The sequence below is a fragment of the Bactrocera oleae genome, chromosome 3, assembly GCF_042242935.1.
Source record: "Bactrocera oleae isolate idBacOlea1 chromosome 3, idBacOlea1, whole genome shotgun sequence".
Lineage (NCBI taxonomy): Eukaryota > Metazoa > Arthropoda > Insecta > Diptera > Tephritidae > Bactrocera > Bactrocera oleae.
The window spans coordinates 48862727-48886932 of NC_091537.1; the positions used below are offsets into that span (position 1 = coordinate 48862727).

At 34.5% G+C, this 24206-nt stretch overlaps 1 protein-coding gene across 1 annotated transcript in view; it reads right to left on the reverse strand.

Moving 5' to 3' along the window:
- Nucleotides 1-11146: 11146 nt before the first annotated feature.
- Nucleotides 11147-24206, reverse strand: part of Ir31a (Ionotropic receptor 31a) — a 980688-nt gene continuing 967628 nt past the window's right edge. Inside the window, exons 5-6 of the mRNA XM_070106506.1 lie at nucleotides 20212-20351; nucleotides 11147-11202 (exon numbers count right to left, since the gene is read on the reverse strand). Coding sequence (XP_069962607.1) covers nucleotides 11147-11202; nucleotides 20212-20351 — 196 coding nt within the window. The remainder of the gene's footprint in view (nucleotides 11203-20211; nucleotides 20352-24206) is intronic.

Genomic DNA, 24206 nt, shown 5'->3' on the forward strand with positions numbered 1-24206 from the left:
AAATTATCTAATTAACGAAAAAAATTATACCATAAGTATTACATGTGAGCTGGGAAAATTCGTGGACCGATTTCGCCAAACGGAAGTTTTAATTTTTTACATAAAACATATTGGAGATAGATTCAAAGGCCAGGAAATTTCTTAAAGAAAACTTATATTAAACAAATGTTGAGAAAGTATTAAACATTCATTATTAAATGAAATCGTGATTAAATTACAATCAAATTTGGTATATTCTTGACTTATATCAAAGGCCATACACTTAGTCTCTGGTTTATTGCTTAAAGTGAGATATACAAAAGTATGAATGTGATATTAACTCTACCCAAGTGGCAAAATTTTATATTATAAGCTCTATGGAAAACGCCAACCAGAGAATCGGAATTCATTATATGAAAAAGTGACCTTAGAAGTGAAGTGAATTTGGACCAAGGTATATACTAATTTCTTTCAAATTCAGCGACGGAAATCATATATATATTGGAATAGAGAAAGATATACATTTTGAAATTGCTCAGCTATACTCGAAAACATATTTTAAAGCAATTTTATTTATAAAAAAAAAAATATGAATACGCGATGACCAACATATTCGGCATAAAACTGGTTAGAATAACGAAAAGCATTATAAGTAGTAGATGGAAGTTGAGGGTAGTATTAATCCGGCTTTATTAATTTTTGCCAATACCACATACTACTAACATGCCACAGTCTAATAAAATGGTCCCACTGTTTCATTAAGGTACCTCACATACCATCACCAATCAAATGGAGTAAAGTCAGACGAATGTCCGAAAATCCTGATATTAGTTACATTGGGGCTAGGTAAACTTTTCACCCGATTTCATCGATTTTAGACACAAAGATACCTTGTTCTGAGCAAAACACGCTCTCTCACTTTCATTGAGATTACTCTCATACTGGCCGATATACGCGGTATAAAGTCACCCGGAAGTTCAACAATCTTTATATTATATTAGGTATATGAGGGCTATAGGAAGTATTTATTCGATTCAACCCATTTTTGTCACAAAAGCATACCATTATCGAGAATTCTATTATATGAATTTCAATAATATATTTTATACATTGACTGACATTTTCGGTAAAAAGACATCTATAGGCACTGGGGTCCACATATTCAGTACCTAGGGGCTTAAACAGTTTAACTGGAAAGTGAAAGAATCAAATGGAATTCAAAATAGTGTTATATGCGAAATAGGCGTGATTCTAATCCGATTTCGCCCATTTGCGCACTATAATATAGAAATAAAAGATGAATGTTATGTACCAAATTATATTGAAAATAAATAATAAAATAAGAAATAAAATTTAATGCCTATGGCTTGTTTAGTGCTTGATTTATTGCGCTGTTAGTAGTTTTAACAGTACCCTTTAAGGGAGTGGGCGGGGTTGTCACCCGATTTTACCCATTTTCACTTTGTCAATAGAGGTGCAAAAAACATTTGATTCCAGTGAATTTTGTTGTTAATGTGATTCTGTATGCCAAATAACAGTCTTATATCTTATTGTGTACCTTAGTTATGGCAATTTACTTGTTTTTGATTAATGGCGTTTTGTGGGCGTGGCAGTGGTCTGATTACGCTAATCTGCAATACCAACCGTCTTACGGTACCAAGAAACATGTGCACCAAGTTTCATAAGGATATCTCAAGTTTTACTCAAGTGACATCTTGCACAGCCGGACGGACGGACAGACAATCACCCGGATTTCAACTCGTCTCTTCATCCTGATCATTTATATATATATAACCATATATCTAACTCGATTAGTTTTAGGTGATACAAACAACCGTTAGGTAATAAAACTATTATGCTCTGTGGCAACATGTTGCGAGAGTATAAAAACCAAAATTAAAACCAATATATATAAGGTAATACAAGAATAATAAAAACTACACAAACTTAATCCTATATTTTGCATTTTTCGTTACAATAATATTATTTTTTAAGAAAAAGGTATAATAACAAATTTACATTTGTATAAACAAGTTATTTTTAATATAAGGTTGTCAAATATCCGCTTTTTTGTCTTTTGAATTTCGCGGCTATGTACAAAGCGCTACAGAGCTCGTATCTGGCAACACTATACATAATTTGAAAGGTCTTGACATAACCTACAAAACAACGCTATGCATGATTAGTTTGGATATTGCGTTCAACAGTTATAGACGTGTAAACATGGAGTTCACTAACGCCGAAATTCGCGCTATTTTAAAGTTTTCCTTCGTTAAAGGCAAATCCGCTAGAGAAACATTCCGTGAGATTAATGGTGTTTTGGGGGATGGCACTCTATCACTTGGAACCGCGGAGGAATGGTTTCGACGATTCAGAGCCGGTGAAAACGACACCATGGATAAGCCAGCCGGCGGAAGACCTGTGACGGCAAATACCGATCAAATCATGGAATACATCGAGTTAGACCGGCATATGGCATCTCGTGACATCGCCCAGGAGATGGGAGTTAGTCACCAAACCATTTTGAACCATCTGCAGTAGGCTGGATACAAAAAAAAGTTTGATGTTTGGGTGCCGCATAATTTGACGCAAAAAAACCTTCTGGACCGAATCAACGCCTGCGATATGCTGCTGAAACGGAACGAACTCGTCCCATTCTTGAAGCGGATGGTGACTGGCGACGAAAAATGGATCACATACGACAATATCAAGCGAAAACGGTCGTGGTCGAAGGCCGGTGAATCGTCCCAAACAGTGGCCAAGCCGGGATTGACGGCCAGGAAGGTTTTGCCGTGTGTTTGGTGGGATTGGAAGGGAATCATCCACTATGAGCTGCTCCCATATGGCCAGACGCTTAATTCTACCATCTACTGCGAACAACTGGACCGCTTGAAGCAGGCGATCGACCAGAAACGTCCAGAATTGGCCAACAGGAAGGGTGTAGTGTTCCACCAGGACAACGCCAGACCACACACTTCGTTGATGACTCGTCAGAAGCTACGGGAGCTCGGATGGGAGGTTTTATCGCATCCACCATATAACCCGGACGTAGCGCCAAGTGATTACCACCTGTTCCTGTCCATGGCGAATGCCCTTGGTGGTGTGAAGATGCACTCAAAAGAGGCTTGTGAAAAGTGGCTGTCCGAATTCTTCGCAAATAAGGAGGGGGGCTTCTACGAGGAAGGTATTATGAAGTTGCCGTCTAAATGGAAACAGATCATCGAACAAAACGGCGCATATTTTAACTAAATCCGATCACTGTAACACTTTTTATAAAGCATTGAATGAAGAACAAAAAAGCGGAAGGGAGATATATGACAACCTTATATTATATTATAATATATATAAGTGAAATTGTATTACAATTATATTTGCTAACCGGACTCTGAAAGAATAAAAAATTAAAGCAAAGAGAGTAACCAAATGGTCCTTCGAGATCCTTGGAAGACAACTTTCAAAAAAAAAAAAATTAATTAATTGAAATCTTTTCAAAACATAAGTACTAATATACAAGTACATACATATATATATACATACTATACTAAGCGGTTAAATTAAATTACAACAAACAGCCGCGAAACCAACTAAAATATAATATAAACCAAAAAAAAAAACAGACAGCGTATCGCGACAATACAACATAAGTGAAACAACCAAACTTACAATTACTTAAAACAAAAAAAAATTATTTTATGCACATATGTATGTTAATTTACAGTTTTATCAGTATTTCGGTGGAAATAAATAACCGAACGAAATAACCGGAAAAAAAAAAATATATATACGGTACCTTAGCTTATTTGTGCCATAAAACACATTGTTATATTCTTTCAAAAAAAAAATTTCCAAAGTCAAGTATTCCAACTTGAATATTTCCAGCGATACCCCTTGGGCCAATAAAGCAACAAGCAGGATCGCTTAGAACATATAAGCAAAGGCAGAAAGAAAAAAAACAACAATAACATTTTCGGCATTTATGTAAGTATGTACACATATTTTCTTAAACATTACATATATACTGCAACCCAACGTTTTTGCTCTTCTCATTTATCTTATATATTCTCTGAAAAAACATACATATAAAATAATATAGTTACAAATATATATATATTTATATATATAATAATAATTCCAGGCATACTCAGCAAAACTTTACAAAAACGCGTTGCAAGTATGCATGTACATACAAGTAAATTCTTACATATATACTATTATATACACATATCAATATAACTAAAGAGTATACGGTCAAAACGGATAATCATAACCAAACATATAAAAATTAAAATTAACAGACATAGGTATGTATGCTTATATATACACCATATATGTACATTTGTTGTTTAGAACAATTTTATTTTCGCGATCCTTTTAAACAAATGTATATAGATACGTATAATAAAAACGAATGTACATACATACAAAATATACAAATTATTCGCGAGTGAAACGAATACCCAGCAAGCTATTCCGGCAAATTTTAAGATAATAATAATACGGACATAAATTTTAATAATATCTAAATTGACTAGAAAAAAAATTACAACAGACTAATTTTACAATCGAAGCTTTCAACAGAAAGACAATTTTTTTAAGAAACAGCTTTGGGCAGAAAACTAAAATTTTTGACAAAAATCATATTATAGCAATTGTTTTTATTACATTTAATACAAAACTATTTTAATAGCTTGCTAATAGTTTTCAATTTAATTCAAAGCATTATAAATGCAATCTGATAAATCAAAAGAGGTTAAACCACGAACACCTCTATCATTAGAAATTCCAAAAATGGCTGATGATGATAAAGCACGAGGCACACCCGCAGAAGCTACACGCTCAAAGCAAGGTGCATAACAAAAAATAACCAAAGACACATCACTGTCAAGGTTCATAACTGAAAGTGGCAGTTTAATTAAATACTGTACACGATTTTCAGCTTCGCCTATTAACGACAATACAGAATCAGTCCTAAATTTAAAAATTCGAAGCATAGATAATATATGGGCACGAGTTCTGGCAGCGTATGATACAATATTAGATACTGCCGACGTTGAACTCCCAAAAAACATTAAAGCTTCGGCGTCAGCCAAATAAGAAAACTGTCTCGATCAGTAAAAATCTACGAAGGCAATGATATTAGACCAAATAAATTTATTTAGGCCTTATAGAGCCACTACCCTCCTCCGAGAGTAGTTACAAATCCAAAAAAAAACCTAGATACAGGTATACTTTTAAAAGTACCAGCTTGTGATACTGAAGTTTTTCATGGAGGTTAATGGCCGTCCTTCCGGGACATGCTTACTGCCATGTATTGTATATCAACCATCCCAACCTTTCACGAGCACAAAAGCTGTACTATCTCAGGTACAAAACAAAAGCAGGCAGTATTGTCAAGCATTTCGCTTTGAATGACGAAAATTTTAATCTGACTCGACAGTGACTAATTGTTTAACTGTATTAGAAACACAAAATGTATCCACAGAATCGTGGGACCCTATCCTAGTAAATATTTGCGCAGCGACACTACCTGATGATGCTTTGCTACGATGGGAGCAATCACTAGTGCACTCTGTATGAAATAGCTGACCGAGTAGACAAAAAAATAGTTAAGCTAAAAGGTCATCAAAATGACTCAAATAAAAACTTTTTTAAACAAGTTAGTAATAATACACAATATAATAGATAAGTTAATAGAAACCAAATATTCGTGTCAAATCAAACATACCATTGACAATCATTATGTGAAATCTGTAAAGGAGGACATAATACAAGATCGCACCACATAATATAAGATCTTGCAAGAAATTTAAAAAAATGTCCGTTTCAGATAGAAACAATCTTGTCCGACAACATAAACAAAATCATATACATAAAACCACGGGCCTAATCGCGATAACCAAATCAGGTAAACCCGAAATCCCGACAATAAAGAGGAACACCCATGTTGCTAAAAAACAGCAAAAATTCAAGCTCTCCATTCAGAGAAGGAAAGCAAAGTTCTTTTACCCACAGCGGTCATTTCTATAGAACATAAGGGAGATTTATTCAAATTAAGAGCATTAATAGATCAAGGCTCTCAAAGAGTAAGTAAATAAAAAAACAATGGGAAAGATGCTCATAGGTATCTCAAATTAGTAGATCCCAACTGCCATACCTTATCACAAATCGACATAATATTGGGCAGTGACTTAATACATCAAATAATTCTTGAAGGTATAGAGAAAATCTCTAATAAACTTAGCCCAAAACACAATCTTTGGATGAATATAAAGTGGCCAAGTCACAGAAAAAATTAATTCCTTCACAACTCAAGTTGAAAATATTTCAAACGAATGTTTAAATAATCAACTCAAAAAATTCTGGGAAGTAGAAGAATTACGCAGATCACCTTCGTAAGAAGACCTGGCATGCGAAGCCTATTACAAGTCCACAACAACAAGAAACGAACATGGTCGTTATGTTGTGCGACTCCCATTCAAGCCCACTTTTCGAGAAACTATAGTTCTATTCAATTCCTAAGCTTGGAAAAAAGCCTTATAAAGGACAGCGAGCTTAAATCAGCATATATATCATAACGTGATAGATGAATATCTTGACCTCAATCATATGGAAGAAGCTGTACCACATCAAAAAATATCACATCACAGGCTAATAAGACCAGATAAAATCACAACAAAAGTACTAGTTGTTTTTAATTCCTCAAAGTGTACGAGCTCAGACATATAACTCAATGATGTACTATACACAGGACCAACATTACAACCTGATCTCATGCTGCTAATACTAAATTGGCGCATGCTTAAATATGTTTTTAATGGCGATGTTGAGAAAATGCATAGGTAAATTTTAGTACATAAAGATGAAAGGCCTATTGTGCAACAGTTTACGTACGCACAGAATATGATAACAAAATATCTTCACGTCTTTTGGTAGCCACTTTGAAAACGTTGAAACCACTCGTGCACGCTGCTACGGGATAGGCATTCATCGCCATAAACTTGTTTCATAATTTGAAACGTTTCGGTAAAAGTTTTACCAATTTTAAAACAAAATTTAATGTTGTCTCTTTCGAAGCTCATTTTCGCACCGATGACAAAAACATACTGACACTTAAAACGCAATAACTTCACTTCCAATGGATAAAATGTCATGAAATTCTTACTGGAAGTCGATACAGGATAGCATATTCTAACGCACTAGTCGACATATAGATGGCGGCACTAGAGTTTACTTTATTACTTTTTACTGTTTATTTTGGAACGCACCTTGTAGCTCCTGAAATTCAGCACTAAAAGTAGTCGCTCACGTGTTTAAAATTATCCAAAGACTTAAACAAAAGGTTAAAGGAATAACAAATGATCCTTCCGCACAACTAACGCATTCCGACCTGCAACATAGCAAGGTCAGCCTTATTACATATACACAAACTCGGTATTTCATTCGGGAGAAATCAAAGTTAATCGAAAGGCGACCCCTCGATAAGGGAAGCTCACTTCTCATTTTGAATCCTTTCTTGGACACTAAAGGATTAATCCAGGCACATTAAAGGCTAGTGATTTCCAGCCTTAGTCATAACGAACGACATCACATTATTATTCCCGAGAAATCTCGTTTTACTTATTTATTTTTAATATATCGCTTGATGCAACAAATGGTCCGACTAGAATTTTATATACTGCGCCTAAAGCCACAAATTAACAGAATGATTTTTATGTGTAAACAATGCACATTATACAAGCACAAAATACGCACGCAGATCATGTCAGGTTTGTCACCTGAACGCTGCAATTTTGCTCTTCCCTTTACCGTTACAGGGGTCGATTTTGTTGGACCTTTCCAGATAAAGGCCTCTATGTTAAGGTCTTCCTCAAAAGGGTATGTGGCTGTCTTTGTATGCTTCATGACAAAGGCAATACACCTCAAGCTATGTTCGGATCTGTCTACTGCTGCTTTTCTCGCAGCATTTGAACGCTTTGTCGGACGACGCGTTTTTCCATCAAAAGTTATAAGCGACAATGGGAAAAATTTTATCGGAGCCCAAAGAGCCTCAGAGAAAGAGTTATGTAAAATTTACTAAAGAAGTCTCCCCAGAAATTGTTAAAAAATATGCACCACAAGGAATCGATTGGCAGTTTATACCCCCTTGTTCTCCCCACATGGGTGGACTCTGGGAATCAGCTGTAAAACGCTTTAAGTCCCATTTAAAGAAAACGGCAGGTAATCATGAAATCAATTATGAGGAATTCGCTCATATAGAAGCCGCAATAAATTCAAGACCCATCTCACCCCAATCGCAAGATCCCTCAGATTTCACAGCTCTTACAATTGGACTTTTCCTCAGAGGAGCTCCACTTCTCGCCATACCTGAGGCAGAAGGAGACTCACTCAATTTAATAGACCCATGGGAAAAAATTAAGATACTTCATTATGAACTCAGCCATAGATGGAAGGAAGATTACCTTAAACACCTCCAAAAGAGGCATCGTTGGAAAACGATCCAGAAGGAACTAAATGCTGGCAAATGCATCATTATACATTATGAATACCTTCCTCCAACCGAATGACGACTAGGCCGCATTGAAAAGGTCCATTGAGGATGAGATGGTCACATAAGAACAGTATATGTACGAACACGAACTGGTAAACTAACTTGACCATTAGTAAAATTGTGTTTTCTTCCGAGCACCGAAGAACCGATTACACTAACCCCGCCAAGACAAGCGCATAAAGAAAATCAAAACCGACAATTAATTCGTTTAACTCAAAATACTATCGTTTTATAATCCGTACATGCAAACCTAACACTAACAAACTCGATTAAAAAATAACCACAACATACAAGTATATACATATATGTATATATATAATATATATAATTTTTTCAAACCACCCAATAAATATCATAATTCAAAATTATGAGCCAAACCATATTTTAATACAATATATACTCCTATTCTAATAGAAATGGACGTAGAAGATATCCACAGCACTCCCAAAACTGTGAGGTCCGTAATTGTTACACCTAGAGCATCTGGTTCACCCATCGCAGCACCAAGGATGCAAAGAGCCTCAGCTCTGCACAGCCAATCATCTGCAGCAGCATTCAGAGATGCACACGAGGAGCAGTTTGAAGAGCATCTGCCTCCACGATGCAGTCTATGCCATCGACCTCACGTTCTGAAGAGGTTCACCATCTTCAAAAGCATGTGCTTGGCAGAGCAACTCCACCTTTAACTGTATAACCGACAGATCGTATCAATATTGCCAACGACCGCATCACACTTTGTTCCATCGCTATCCTCGACAAGCAAATCCGTCCACAGCGCAGACCAGCCACCGGCACAGACAACAAGGGAATCCCATCCAGCGCCAAAGAGTACATCAAGTGTATTTAACATTAAAAATTTTTAAATATTATATTATAATATATAAAAGTATAAGTGTATTTCAATTACATGGTGATGGAGTAATGTTATATCCATATTTATCTGTGGTGTGTAAAACGGCTTTGGTTTTAAAAACATATCTTGTATGCATTTTACTATGCATGTAAGTGCTTTAAGGTAAGCAAATTTATTTCGCGGGTTTATGAGGTTGTAGTTGCTTTTCGTATTTATTGTATTCTGCGGTTGTTTCTTTTATAAATTTATTATTTGTATTGTTTATTTAAATTTTCTTTACCGTCAGCTTATCAATGTTAGCGACTCCATGGCTCACTCAGATATGGAAAGAATGTGTGCCCCTTTAAGTCCTTTAAAGAAGCATCTTGCGAGAGTGAGATTTGTGATGTTCGCCCACTTTTTTGAAGTGAGATTTGCAACTTTTACAAGTGTTTTGCATACACACACATCACATTAGGAATATGGTGATCCCTTAGCTTGATTTTTTAATTGCTTCATAATTATGAAAATTTAGGCAACTATGAGCCACTATAGTAAGGATAGATGTCGATTTTTCGACTTTCTAGAGCAACTATGCTGCGAACGATATTATGTATGGACGTGGGCGATTGTGGCCAAAATCGGGAGATTCGAATATCGTTTAGTTTGTTGATTGTGACCAGGATTTTCGCTTGTATAATAATTGGCGAAAGCCATTCTGCGGGGTCGAAATTATTATTGCGGCTAATGCGGAAATTGACTTAGTAGGATATGAAAACTGGTCAGATATCGCATTCCATTGGATCCCCTGTATTTTTATGTTGTACTGCACCTTTCAAATTTATGGAAATTAGTGTACAACAAATTTTCTTTTGGAATGTTTAGTAATATATTTGGATGATTTGGTTGAATTATATATATTTGTGTTTTTAACACTTGGGTTGTCAGAAGAGGCTCTGACTTGGTTTGTTGTGCCAATTTGCAGAGTGTTGGAAAGTTGTGGCTTTGGTGGTATTCGTACGACGTACCGGCCATTATTTGATCGAGTATTTGTGGCTTTGTAGAAGTCTTCACAATACTGATCTTCTGGGGTTGTAATTGATCGGAGGGGGTAGTTTTCTAACTCCCTAAGTTTCCTCAATTGTGAATTAACGTATTCTTTAGAGTTTTCGTCAACTTGAGTTGTTGATGTGGAAACTGGTTCTGTAACTAGTCCACTTAGAATCTAACCAAATATAGTGTTTTGGGCTAGAAGGGTGTTTGAAATTTTTTTAACACCTTCAAGTATTATTTGCGGTATAAGATCGCTGCCTAATAGAAGATCTATTTGAGCGGGAGTCTTGCAGTTGGGTTCTGCTAGCTTTAGGTGTAAAACCTTTTGCCAATGCTTGCTATTTATGTGATAGCTTGGAAGCATATTTGTAAGTTGCGGTAAGACTATAGCTTTTGCTTGTATGTGCTCATCCGCTTTTGGGGAAATTAAAATAGTGGGGCAGATTTTATTTGAGTTTTGAACTACTCTTCCGCCCATTCCTGTAATTTCAAAGTTGGGTTGTTTTGTTGGCAGCTGTAGCCTATTTTGTGCCCTAAACGCTATGAAGGGTCGTTGTGATCTTTGGTCTATTAAGGCCATAAGTTATCCTCGGTGTTCGATGGAGACGACTGCTGTGGGTAGTGTATACTACTTTGGTTTTCGCTGTGTAGCGTTTGAGTTTTTATTGCCTTTGAGCACCGTGGTGCTTTTTAGCAATTTTCGGGACTTTGGTTTTTGGGAGTTGTTGTTACCTTTAAACCTGTGGTTCTTTTTGTATAAGCGCTTCTTTGGGGCGATATGGAAAATTTGCTGTAATGAAGCATTGAGTGGTGTCTTTTATGACAATTGAACTTGCTTTTGCAAATTTTATATGTATGCGCATGTGACAAGCAATTTGTACATAATTTTTTCGATCTAACAAAATTATTTCGCTCGTTAGCTTTTAAATTCTCAAACTTTCGTAGTAGTTCGCATGACGTATGTTTATTCTGTTCGGATGTGAACGATTGCGTTTTGTAAAAGCTTCTGTTTAATATGTTTTTGCTACTAGCTTGGGGTCTATTGAAGGTTCTTTTTAGGTCGTGTTGAACAATTTTTGTTTTAATTAGTTTTTTATCTATCTTTTCAGCGATTGCGTACTAGGTTGTTAGAAAATCTTTCAATTGTTGACCAATATTCTTACATTTTCATATCTTGCTTTTAAAACTTCCCAAGCTAAATTAAAATTGGATGTGGAGTATGTGCAATAGCTTTTATTAGCATTAACTGATCGGAGATCATAGCTTTTGTAGCTTTGTACTGGTCTAAGCAGTTTTCATAATTGGCGAAAGCCGAGGTTTTAAAATTTTGTGGTAGATATGATGACTCAGTTTCTACAATGGTGTCATGAGCCGCTTGGAAACGAATCCAAAAATTGTTAAGATTTTGCTTTTTTATTTCTAATAGCGATTCAGAGATATCTTGAATCGATGAAGATGAAAATCGAGTGCACGAATTAATTTGTCACTCTCGCAAATGAATTTGGCAACCTATTTTGAGCGTGTAGCTCCTGCAGGTGTAGTTTGATTTTTGTCGTCATTAACCATTTTGTTATGTTATTTATTACTATATGTGTCAAAGTTGATTAAAATATTCTCAGTGTAAACTGATTTAAACGCAGCGATAAATGATAATTAATACCGAATACTCTTTTACGTATGTAAGAGTTTTTTGCGCGTATGTATATTTTCTAATGCAATTAAGAGCTCGTTGAAGAGATCAATGTGCTTTTATTTTATTTTTTGTACACAATCCTGCTTGTTTGTTACAAGGGGCATTGCGGAATATATGCCAATGTGGACTTTGAAAATATGTACATATGCGTATCTACTTATGTTATTGTATTTATTTATTATTTTTTTTTTTCTTTTGAGAGATTTGTTTTTTTGTTTGCGGTTTATTAAAAAATAAAATTAAGTAAGTTTTAATTTACCACCATGTTTTTTTATACGCAATATTCAAATCACTTTTTAGTGAATGTTTACAAAGTAATAGTTTAATATTACACAGCGTAGGGTACAAAAAGACAGGCAGATTCTATGCCTTATGATTATATATAATATGCGTACAGATAGCGCGAAGCGAAACTAGCAGGTATTTATGCAATTATGATTACATGTTTTATACTTATGTTAAAGTTAGTATAAATATAATAGGTATGCATATATGTATGTCTGTTTGATTTGTTTTTTCTCTCTTTGTTTTTTCTTTTATATTTTATAATTTTGATTTTGCAATCCTACTTACTGTTTTGTTAAACATAAGGGGTATTGCTAGAAAATGTGGTCAAGTATATGTATACTTGAAATTGTTTTTTATACTCTCGCAACATGTTCATCTAACGGCTGTGTGTATCACCTAAAACTAATTGAGTTATATATATGGTTATATATATATAAATAATCAGGATGAAGAGACGAGTTGAAATCCGGGTGACTGTCTGTCCGTTCGTCCGTCCGTCTGTGCAAGTAAAAAAACTTGAGTAAAAATTGAGATATCTTTATGAATCTTGGTACACATGTTTCTTGATACCGTAAGACGATTGGTATTGCAGATGAGCGTAATCGGACCGCTGCCACGCCCACAAAACGCCATTAATCAAAAACAAAAAAATTGTCATAACTAAGCTCCACAATAAGATACAAGGCTAGTATTTGGCGCAAAGATCGCAATCGGGAGGGACATCTGCATTTAAAATTTTTATAAAAAGTGGGCGTGGTTCCGCCCCTAATAGATTTACTGTACATATCTCCTAAACTGCTAAAGCAATAATAACAAAATTCACTAAAAACAAATGTTTTTAGCACCTCTATCTACGGTGTGAAAATGGGATGAAATCGGGTTACAACCCCGCCCACTCCTCATATAACGGTACTGTTAAAAACTAATGAAAGCGCGATAAATCAAGCACTGAACACGCCAGAGTCATTAAATTTTAACACAGGGATCGTATGAGCTGACTTTATAGGAGCTGCGTTCGAAATTAGACAATGGGCGTGGCCCCGCCCACCCATACCTTGGGATCTGCTTAACCGATTTCAACCAAATTCGGTAGATAATATTCTTCTCATATTTCTATGCTATGGTCTGAAAATGAGCGAATATAGTTGCATTTTTACCGAAAATATCAGTCAATGTGTAAGACATTTAATTGGAATTCATATAATTAAAAAAATAAATAAAACTCTCGATGTTTGTGTCAAAAAATGGGTTCAATCAAATCAATACTTCCTATAGTCTTCATATACCTAATATGAAGATTTTTGAACTTCCGGGTGACTTTATACCGCATATATCGGCCAATATGGATAAAATCGAGTGAAAATTTTACCTGGCCCCCATGTAACTAATATCAGGATTTTCGAACATTCGTCTGACTTTACTCCATATGATTGGTGATGGTATGTGACGTACCTTAATGAAATAGTGGGAATACTATTTATTTAATACTTCTCGTATGTCGATCAGTGAGTATTAAAATTTTTTTTAAATATATAAAATTGCTTCAAAATATGTTCTCTATGCTCGAGTATAGCTGAGCAATGTAAAAATTAATATAATATATTTCTCTATCCCCATAATATATATGATTTCAGTCTTTCCTCTTGACTGTAAACCGTTCCGGTTGATCAAAATGTGATATTTTAATGTAATTAAGTGGATAAGTTTTCTTAAAAATTATGTGGTTTGACGCTTAGAATAAAAATAGTATATACCTTGATCTAACCCTCACACCTTGATATAATGAATTCCGATTCTCTGGTTGGCGTCGGATTATGGTTTTCACACCAAGTACGCAAATTAAATTTCGAAACTATTGAGCAAGGTCACCCGAATGCTGCATCCGCCTTCTTTTTAATGCAAAAATTTCCTTCAGAAGATGGAAATTACAATTTTTGTGCTACTTGGAAAAATGCGATTGTTAAACAGAACGTCCAAAAATATGTTTACCTAACGGTCTAGACTTTTCTAAAATTCCGGATTATTTGAAAGATTTAACAACAATTGAAGAACGTCTCATAATGCTTAATTGCCTTTTATGACAATCCGTCCGTTAGGATATCAAGGTCAGAGTTCTCTCAAAGGTGCTGTTGTTGATAAACCAATGTGACATCTCTACCAAGGTCCTTTGATGATGCTCACGTGATACAAATTCACTTAAGAAGGCATTTGGAGTACAATCATGATTACATGATCGATACCATACGCCCCGAAAAGATTATGGAAGCTTTGCAATTCATAGTGAATACCCCTCTGTATCGTGAGCACAATATACATATTAATGAGAACTGGATTTCAGAATTTAATGACCAAGAAGAAGTTCCGTTTGTTGTATCAGCAGAGGATTCCCGATTGGTTCAATCTTTTCGTGCGGCATTAACTTCTCATGATAATCCCTCAGGTAATAATATTCCCATGGGTCTTTTACCTTCCGAGCTAAGCCCAGGCCGTCAAGAAACTCTTTTGGACAATATTTCTGTAGAAAACTTGGACTATAACCGTTTATTCATAGCGCTAGGTGAAGGATAAAACCAATGGACATAATTCAGAAGAATTGTCATTTAGATATCACTTAATTCGGTCAGACGCGGTTACTTGTGCTAGATATTTTGACTACCGCTATCGACAAGATTTTTAAAGATAAGGCCGGTATTTTTGGAGAACATTTTGTCAAACATTTCTACTGGAGAGTGGAGTTTCATCAGAGAGGTTCCCCGCATGCACATGGCATGTATTGGCTTAATAATGATCCCAGGATCAACCTTCAGGATCTTCAGACATTCCCTGATGTCATTAGTTTTATTGACAATTACATTTCTACAGATGGTTCGGTTAGCCACTTAGAAAATTATTTGGGTTATCAAAAGCATAACCACAGTCGGTCTTGTACTAGGGAAATAAGAGGACAACAGTTTTGTCGTTTTGGTATGCCTTATCCACCAATGTCTTCAACGCAAATACTGATACCTCTTACTGAAACACGTCAAAATTCAGAAAGACACAAGGAAAACTTTTTCAAAATTCAAAACGTTTTAAATTCAAATATGACTACAGAAGACATTTCTAATTTAAACGATTTTGAACACTTGCTGTCTGATAGTAGAATAAATATATCTTTTGATGATAATTTGTTAGCCCTTACATCAAGTTTAACAAAACCAAAAATCTTTCTAAAAAGGAAATTACAGGACCGTTTTATAAACGCTTATAATCCTCTAATTATGGAAATCCATAGAGCAAATATGGATATCTAATATATACTGGATGCATATGCTGCTGTTCACATATAATTAATTATATTAACAAATCTAACAGGGAGTTTCTAGGCTCTTAAATGAAGCTATATCAAAAGTAAATGCTGGAAATTATACTGTTAAGAAAACACTTAAACAGACAAGTATAGGTCACAAATTTATATCAGGCACAGAAATATCTGCACAAGAAGCAGTATATTGCTGCATTGGACTCCATCTTTCGGAAGCAAGTAATGCAGAGATATTTATAAATTCCTCTCGACCTGAGGAGCGTGTTCGAATGGTGAAACCTAGAGCAGAAATTCAGAACCTTCCTTCAGGTTCGACTGAAATATTCGTAGTCGGTATTTTAGACCGTTATGTTCAAAGACCCGATCAGTTAGAAACTCTTTGTTTAGCTGATTTTGCATCTATGTAAAAATATGTTAATCTTGATCTCATTGTAACGATAATGAGCAGACTTGCATAACACATTGTATTCTAATTAAGGAAAATCAAAGAAAATATGATGTTTTTGAGCAAACGGAACTTGAAAATGTTCTAGAAAGTCTTTATAATGAAATAGACTTACAGGAAATTGCTCAAAATGAACTACCTCTAGTGGAAATGAGTTCAGAGTGTTGGCACTTCCAGAAATAAACACAAATATAAATTTGCTGGACCTGCATGGTGAAGATTCAACATATAATGGCACTGCATCTGATTGCAATATTAAACTTATTAAACTACCCCCTTTAATTCCAGTTGAGGAATTATTTTCTTTAGTTCAAAGTCTAAATACTAAGCAAAGCTAAAAACAAATCTCCCATTTTATGAGTTCATTGGCGGCGGTGTAGGTGTAAGAAAAGGTTGTTTGATATCTGCAATATATCAAGCACTTAGCCTGCGTTACAATTCTACACCTAGATCCAATCCAAGTTCCTTAAAAGTTCTTCTTTGCGCACCTACGGGTAAAGCAGCATTCGGAATAGGTGGAATGACCCTTCACTCAATATTCTCTTTACCTGTTAATCAGTTGAATAGAGTGTTACGGCCACTTAGCAATGACACAGTTAATTCATGATATTCCAGACTTATCGATTTAAAATTATTCATAATTGATTAAATATCGATGGTAGGTGCTCGTATGTTTCGCTCTGTTTATGCGAGATTAAAACAAAAACTCAAAACAGACAGTCCCTTCGGTGGTATACCGATCATAGTGTTTGGTGATTTGAAGCAACTCTCACCTGTTGGAGATATATGGATATTCTGTATGCTGTATGCACTTAAGTTGGTTCCCCTATGTGGGAGTTATTTAAATACTTTGAATTAACAGAAATATTGAGACAACGGCAGGAACAGGCCTTTGCAATTGCTTTAAGCCATATGGCATCTGGTACTATGACAAATGGAGACATATCACTCGTTGAAACTCGAGTAGTTAATTTCGAAGAAGTTCCCGATGATGCCATACATTTATTTTGGTCCAATGAAAATAAAAATAATTTCAATGCCCTTAAGCTCAGTCAAATCCTAACTGAAGCTATCCTTTCAACTGCAAAAGACTGAGTTAAAAGAATTGGTATAAGTGAAAATGATAATATTTTGGAAAGAGTTAAACTTTTCAAAACTTCTGAAACGCAGGGACTGCCCTATGAATTGACACTAAAAACCTCCGCCAAATATATGATTACAGTGAATATAAACACGTGTGATGGCTTGGTTAATGGGGCAGCTGAACAACTTATGTAAATTGATTTCCATTGTTCTATTCCAACAATACTGTGGATTAAATTTTTGGAACCTTCTGTTGGTTTGATAGCACGATCAAAAAAGCCTCATCCTTTAGAAAGTTCTTGGACACCAATTGAAAAAATTTTAAAATCTTTTCAATATAAAAGAAATGAACAAATTTCAATTGAAAGAAATCAGTTTCCAGTTGTTCCGGCTGAGAGAATAACTATTCATAAATAGTTGCCACATATAATAAAGTTGTCTATTCATCATAAGAAATTTTATTCTTCCCAACAAATTTTCTGAATCGGATCCTGCATTAAGGAAACTGAAAAAATTGAGCACAAATAAAGCTCTGACAACAAGAATCAATTGTATGATTTCGCGCTCACATTAATGATATAAAAATCGACTGTTTGATGCTATATTCAGATATTTTATGTTTTGTAGAAACTTGGAGTTATCCTTGCGAAAGTTTTTATATACCAGGATTTACTCCAATTAACGAGCTGAGTATAGATAGGACGGAAACAAGCCACAGAAATAAACCGGGCGTTATAATATATGCAAAGCATAATATTGCTAGCTCTATAGAACCAGGCTGTAAAGAAAATACAATTCAGGCCGGAAAGTTTAAGAAGCGGGTTAAAATGTTAGAAAATTATAGAAATTCAGCTTTCTCTGTCAAACATTTAATTGTAGAACTTCCGGAAGTCCTTACTTCTGAGTTATGCAATCAAAATGTGCTAATGGTTGGAGATTTCATTATTTGTTTAATGTCTACAGGGAATTCAATAGGAAAGCTGCTCCAAGAAAAAAACTTTAGTTCCTTGCTTGGTGTAGAATATTCAACTACACCTGCCGGTACACAAATTGATTGGGCATTTTCAAACATGGATCCTTCCCATGTTAATGCAATTACTTTTGAGACAGTGCACAGCTATCACGACAGTATTTGTGTCTCTATTTCCAACTAAAGTTTTCAGACTTATTGCAATAGTTCTTAATTTTTATTTTTCAAATATATGTATATTAAGAAATGGTGTAGCAATTTTGACAGTAGTTTTTAAGACAATTTTAAGAAAATATGTAAATAATCTAATTAAGAAAATTTAAATGACATGTATAATTTGTTATTATATAAGACATTACTGTATAAATATATGATAGAAATTAAATAATATTAGGAGAAAAGAAAAATAATTTGGATATATGTATAAGAATCTATATAAAAATGTTTGTTTAATATTGTAAATATTATATACAAATTAATATCATAATATAATTTTTATACTCTCGAAACCTGTTGCTACAGAGTATAATAATTGTGTTCACCTAACGGTTGTTTGTATGACCTAAAACTAATCGAGTTAGATATAAGGTTATGTATATATAAATGATTAGGATGAAGAGACGAGTTGAAATCCGGGTGACTGTCTGTCCGTCCGTCCGTCCGTCCGTGCAAGCTGTAAATTGAGTAAAAATTGAGATATCTTTATGAAACTTGGTAGACATGTTTCTTCGTACCGTGAGACGGTTGGTATTGCAGATGGGCGTAATCGGACCACTGCCACGCCCACAAAACGCCATTAATCAAAAACAAATAAATTGCCATAATTAAGCTCCGCAATAAGATACAAGACGGCTATTTGGTACACAGGATCACATTATAGAGGGGCATTCGCAGTTAAATTTTTTTTAAAAAGTGGGCGTGGTCCCGCACCTAATAAAATTAATGTGCATATCTCCTAAACTGCTAAAGCTATAATAACAAAATTCACTGGTAACAAATGCTTTTGGCATCTTAATCGACTTTTAAAAATTACTAAAAGCGCGATAAACCAAGCACTAAACACGCCAGACACATTAAATTTTATATCTGGGATGGTATCCCAATCAACAAAGAAATCTCAAACGTGTATACCATTTGCCTTGAGAGAGTATAAAATGTTCGGTTACATCCGAACTTAGCACTTCCTTACTTGTTAATATAATAGATATTTTCAACTAAGAGAACGAAATTACCATATGGTACTTAAGCGGGATTCTTTTAAGTGTCATTCCCTTTTAAGTACCACAAAATATTTGCATCTTTGGTTGTGGCACTTAACCGTGTTGACTGTGATTCTGTTTCATCTATTGACAAATTTTAGCGACGTTGCGTTACTGCTTCTTTTAGCCTTCTTGAACAGAGTTCTTCATTTGAAAAGTTAAGGTATTAGTAAGTAGCTTACATTGTTTATTATTTTAGTTAATTTTAGTACTCTAAGTCCACATAGGAATTTTTTGTGTGGTAATCTCGCGGTATGTCCTAAGGCTTTTCATGTTGTACTCTTTGTAATTTGGGAAATACATATTTACATTTATTAATCACGAATTCGGCTTAATTCTGCTACAGTTTTATGAACCTATTGTTATCGATTCTTACAAACAATTGTTAATTGAACTAAACTATAACTACAGTCCTCTATAACATATTCACCTTTGTGCTATTTAAGCAATTACTACAAATATTAACTAATTTTGGTGATAAAACTTCAACACTTTCAAAAAAAGCAAAGTGGACGGTTGTTTTATTACTAAGAACTTACATCAAAAATGAAAGTTAGGACTAACACATGACGCTTTTTATTGCAATAAAAACTATGTAATATATTGCTTGTTTTGTACACATCACACACATATTAAAAATTTTACTTTTGAATGAAATAATATAAAATTTCAAATAGCAAAGTCAGCAAAGACAATATAGTTCCTGTAAAACATATAATTATACTTCACTGTATTTTCAATAAACTCATATACTTACCAAGTAATATAAAGTAAAATCCAGACATATTTGAAAAATTGACTGGGAAAACAAAATGTACAGTTTCGCAAGTTGGCCGTTTGGGCTGCCGATTATTTAAAATTCTTCCGACTAATCCGACCTCTCGTGCCCAGTGTATTCTGAGAAAAAGAAAAATTTACATTTAGAGATAATTTATTGGGATACATTCATAAGTACTATTGGCAAAATTTTATACTTATGTTGTGACGAACACGGATGATAAAACCAAATCGAATCGTAGGTATCTTAACAATCTACTATATATGGGCTGCCGAATTGTGCAGCAGAGGCAGTTCTAGCAGAGAACTTAGAACAACGAGAAGGTGCAAATTGAATTTGTATGATGCTCGATTGAACGGCTGAAAATTTGAGATCAAGGAGTTCACCATTTTCTGTAGTATTTGCTTCTTCTATTATTCTTTTACATTCTCTGGTTCAATTTATGATTTCCAGCTTTTGCCATCGTCGCAAAAAGACGCTTGTAGGCAAACGCATGCTCGGGGAGATGTGTAAGGCGTTTGCTTTTATGAATGAAACGACTTATCTTGTTGCTTGTGCGCCAGCGTTCATGAATTAAAATGTTGTTGGTGTGTGATTTACTACAAATTTAGGATTTGTCAATTTGGCTGCCATATTGATTTCTGGTGCTGATGCTATTTGAGACAATTGTTGTTTTTGTACAACAATGTTTGTATTTTGCCTATTGGCTGACGTACTTACCAGAGAACGTATATCATAGAGAAGGTTAAATCGCGGACCAGCGTGTGAATTGTCAAAACCTAACAAGATTTTATTAGTGAATTTCACCACATCTGGCTCGGAAGTAGAAATTTTAACAGTAGCGAGTGAACAGAGCTGAACCTGAGAACTTAAAACAACTAGTTCTAAGTTCTCTGGCTGAACAATCAATGAAAATTAGCTCAGAGACTTGCTTTGATATTACAGCTGCATGTTAGCAATTTGGCTGATATTCTTATACGCTTATATGCAAACATATTTATTGATATGAAAAACTGATAAAATCTATTAATTTATGGAATTTCGAAATAGAATTTACAGTCAATTTGGGCATTTAATAATTTTATTTAGTTTTTACCTAATATACATTCCTAATCTTATATAGTCATATGTATGTACGTATGTATTTGAATGTACGCATTCAGAAATTCAAATCATAATTTTATCCCTTATCAATTGGGAATTTAATAATTTTATTTAGTTTTTACCTAATATACATTCCTAATCTTATATAGTCATATGTATGTACGTATGTATTTGAATGTACGCATTCAGAAATTCAAATCATGATTTTATCACTTATCAATACACTATATGTGCGCGCATTGATTTATATGTGCACGCATATATCTATGTATACATAAAATTGCGGAACAAATAATGCATACACAACCCATAATACATACATATGTATATGTGTACACATGTAAATATGTCACCCGCAAAAACTACAAACATTGACACTAGTCACAAATCTATATGTCAGCCAAATAGCCAAAGCCCAAATTTATAGTAAATTACACAACAACATTTTCATTAATGAACGCATGCGTACTTTCAACAAGCAACCATTCATTCATAAAAACAGATACCCTCACATCTCCCCGAGCATGCTTTTACCTACAAGCGTGAACAAATTTCTGTTATTCCCTCTAGAAGGGAAAAGTGACAACCCCGCAAATATGAGTATTAAAATATTTTAGAATAAAAGTGACAACATAGTATATTTGTCGATTTACAATTTAAGAAACTTTTTAAAGAAAATATTCAATATTCCTCTGATTTATGTATACAATAAACCCCGGTTAAGTATCACTCCTCCAATCTCACTTATCTGCCTGTGTCTTGCTGCATCTCACGTTTTTTTTTCTCTTAATCTTAAGGAAAACGGTAATTTTTTTTAAATACATAGAATTTATTTTTTTGGTACCACTTGCTTAAGTACCACAATCGCTTATGTACTACAAAGCACAAAAAATCTGCAACTTTGATTTTGACACTTAACTGGGATTGACTGTATTTGTCAAAAAATGTACCTATGTAAATATTCGAATTTTTTGTACACACATTTGCCAGTATATATGCACATGACCTGTTGACTTTGTTAACATTTAGGCATGCCACGTTGTATATGAATAGGGGTTGATTTTGCACTTGCACGTATGCGCTGCATGTTTGTAAGAGTGTGTATGGTTCTGATTTCCCATGAAATAATGAGTGTACATATTTACATACATACGTTGCATATAGACAAATTAACAATTATAATGGGTACTTTCAAATTTGTTTATATGTGTGCATGTATATATATATATATATAAGAATATTTGCAACCGCTTGGTCTTTTCTTATCGGGTTATGTTGAGCAAGAGGTGAACAAAATCAAACCCAGAAATCTGACTGAACTGAAGCAGTCCATTAAATAGATATTTGAGGCAATCCCGACTTGAACCCTCCAGCCCGCATTAATTTTCTAATTAGGCGTCGCATATGCGTGGCTGAGCATGGAGAAATAAGTAATTGTATAAAATAAAATAAGATTTTCTATACAATACAAAAAAATTAATGTAATGCATTGATTAAAAAGAAACTTATCACGGTTTATTTTTGTAGCACGATTCGTGAGCCGCCCTGTATATGCAGAATATCTTAAAATTATATGTAAATTCGTTTGCGCATTGTAAATATACGAATATTTAAGCGTACATTTCTTAACAATGAATTTAGCATTATTTTTCTCATTTAACATTCAAAATGCTCAATTCTGCTATTTTGCGCTCCGCAGGGGTAAAATTCTGCTTATAATTTGTTTGTGGTGAAATGCTCTAATGTTGGCGAGTTTTCCTCCGTCAAGAGGAACTTTTGACAATCAGCACACCATGAACCAGAGAACTTAAAACAACGAGAAGGTGCAGGTTCGACAGCGAACAATTTGTAGGAATTTATCAAGGAGTTCACCACACATGCACGAGAAACAAATAACATTTCTCGCTTTTATAACAGCGGTGAATCTGTAAACATACGCTCTCTTAACATAACCAACCGACGAAAATTGAAGAGAATATAATATGTAAGCAAAACTGGGAATATTGATATGCCATTTGAAATATATTCCCTTTTATTGAACTATTATTTATTATTATTTTTAAATTATTTTATGTTAATTCATTTTTACTTTATTGTGAGTTATTAATAATAATTTAAAAATATGTTGATATATATTTTTTAAAATCATTCATTTACTTGACACCATTATGGAGTCACAAAAGTACAGAAATGTGTTTTGCCGTCGGCATTTCACATTCATGCTTCAATTTTTCTTTTCAAATGCATGTGTAAAAGTAATTATGTACTTACATATATTATGTCGTTTGCACATTTGTATGTATTTGTATGTATATATGTACACTCAATTCTTCATGTGAAACCTCCGTTGACACGTTTTTTGCTTTTATGTCAAAGAGTCAATCTGTCGAAGGACTGACGTGACGACAAAGCGTCACAACATTGTGTTGTTGGTAGGAAATCCGAGATGTGCCGAAAAATAAACGAACGCTCGCCGATTGTCATCGTTTCCCTTGCCGCTCTAACAGCTTTGCCCACGAATCATTGTAGGTATGTATGTTTTTATATGAACATGCATACATATTGACGAAGATTTTTGCGAGCCACGGAAAAATATTTTAGAATTGCGAAATATTTTAAATCGACAAAACCTTTGTTGCCACTTTTGTCATTGTTTTCTGTGTTTGCAGGGTTGTCACTTTCATCAGAAAGATGTTCAATTTATGATTTCCAGCTTTTGCCATCGTCGCGAAAAGACGCTTGTAGGCAAACGCATGCTCGGGGAGATGTGTAAGGCGTTTGCTTTTATGAATGAAACGACTTAGCTAATTGCTTGTGCGCCAGCGTTCATGAACGGAAATGTTGTTGGTGTGTGATTTACTACAAATTTA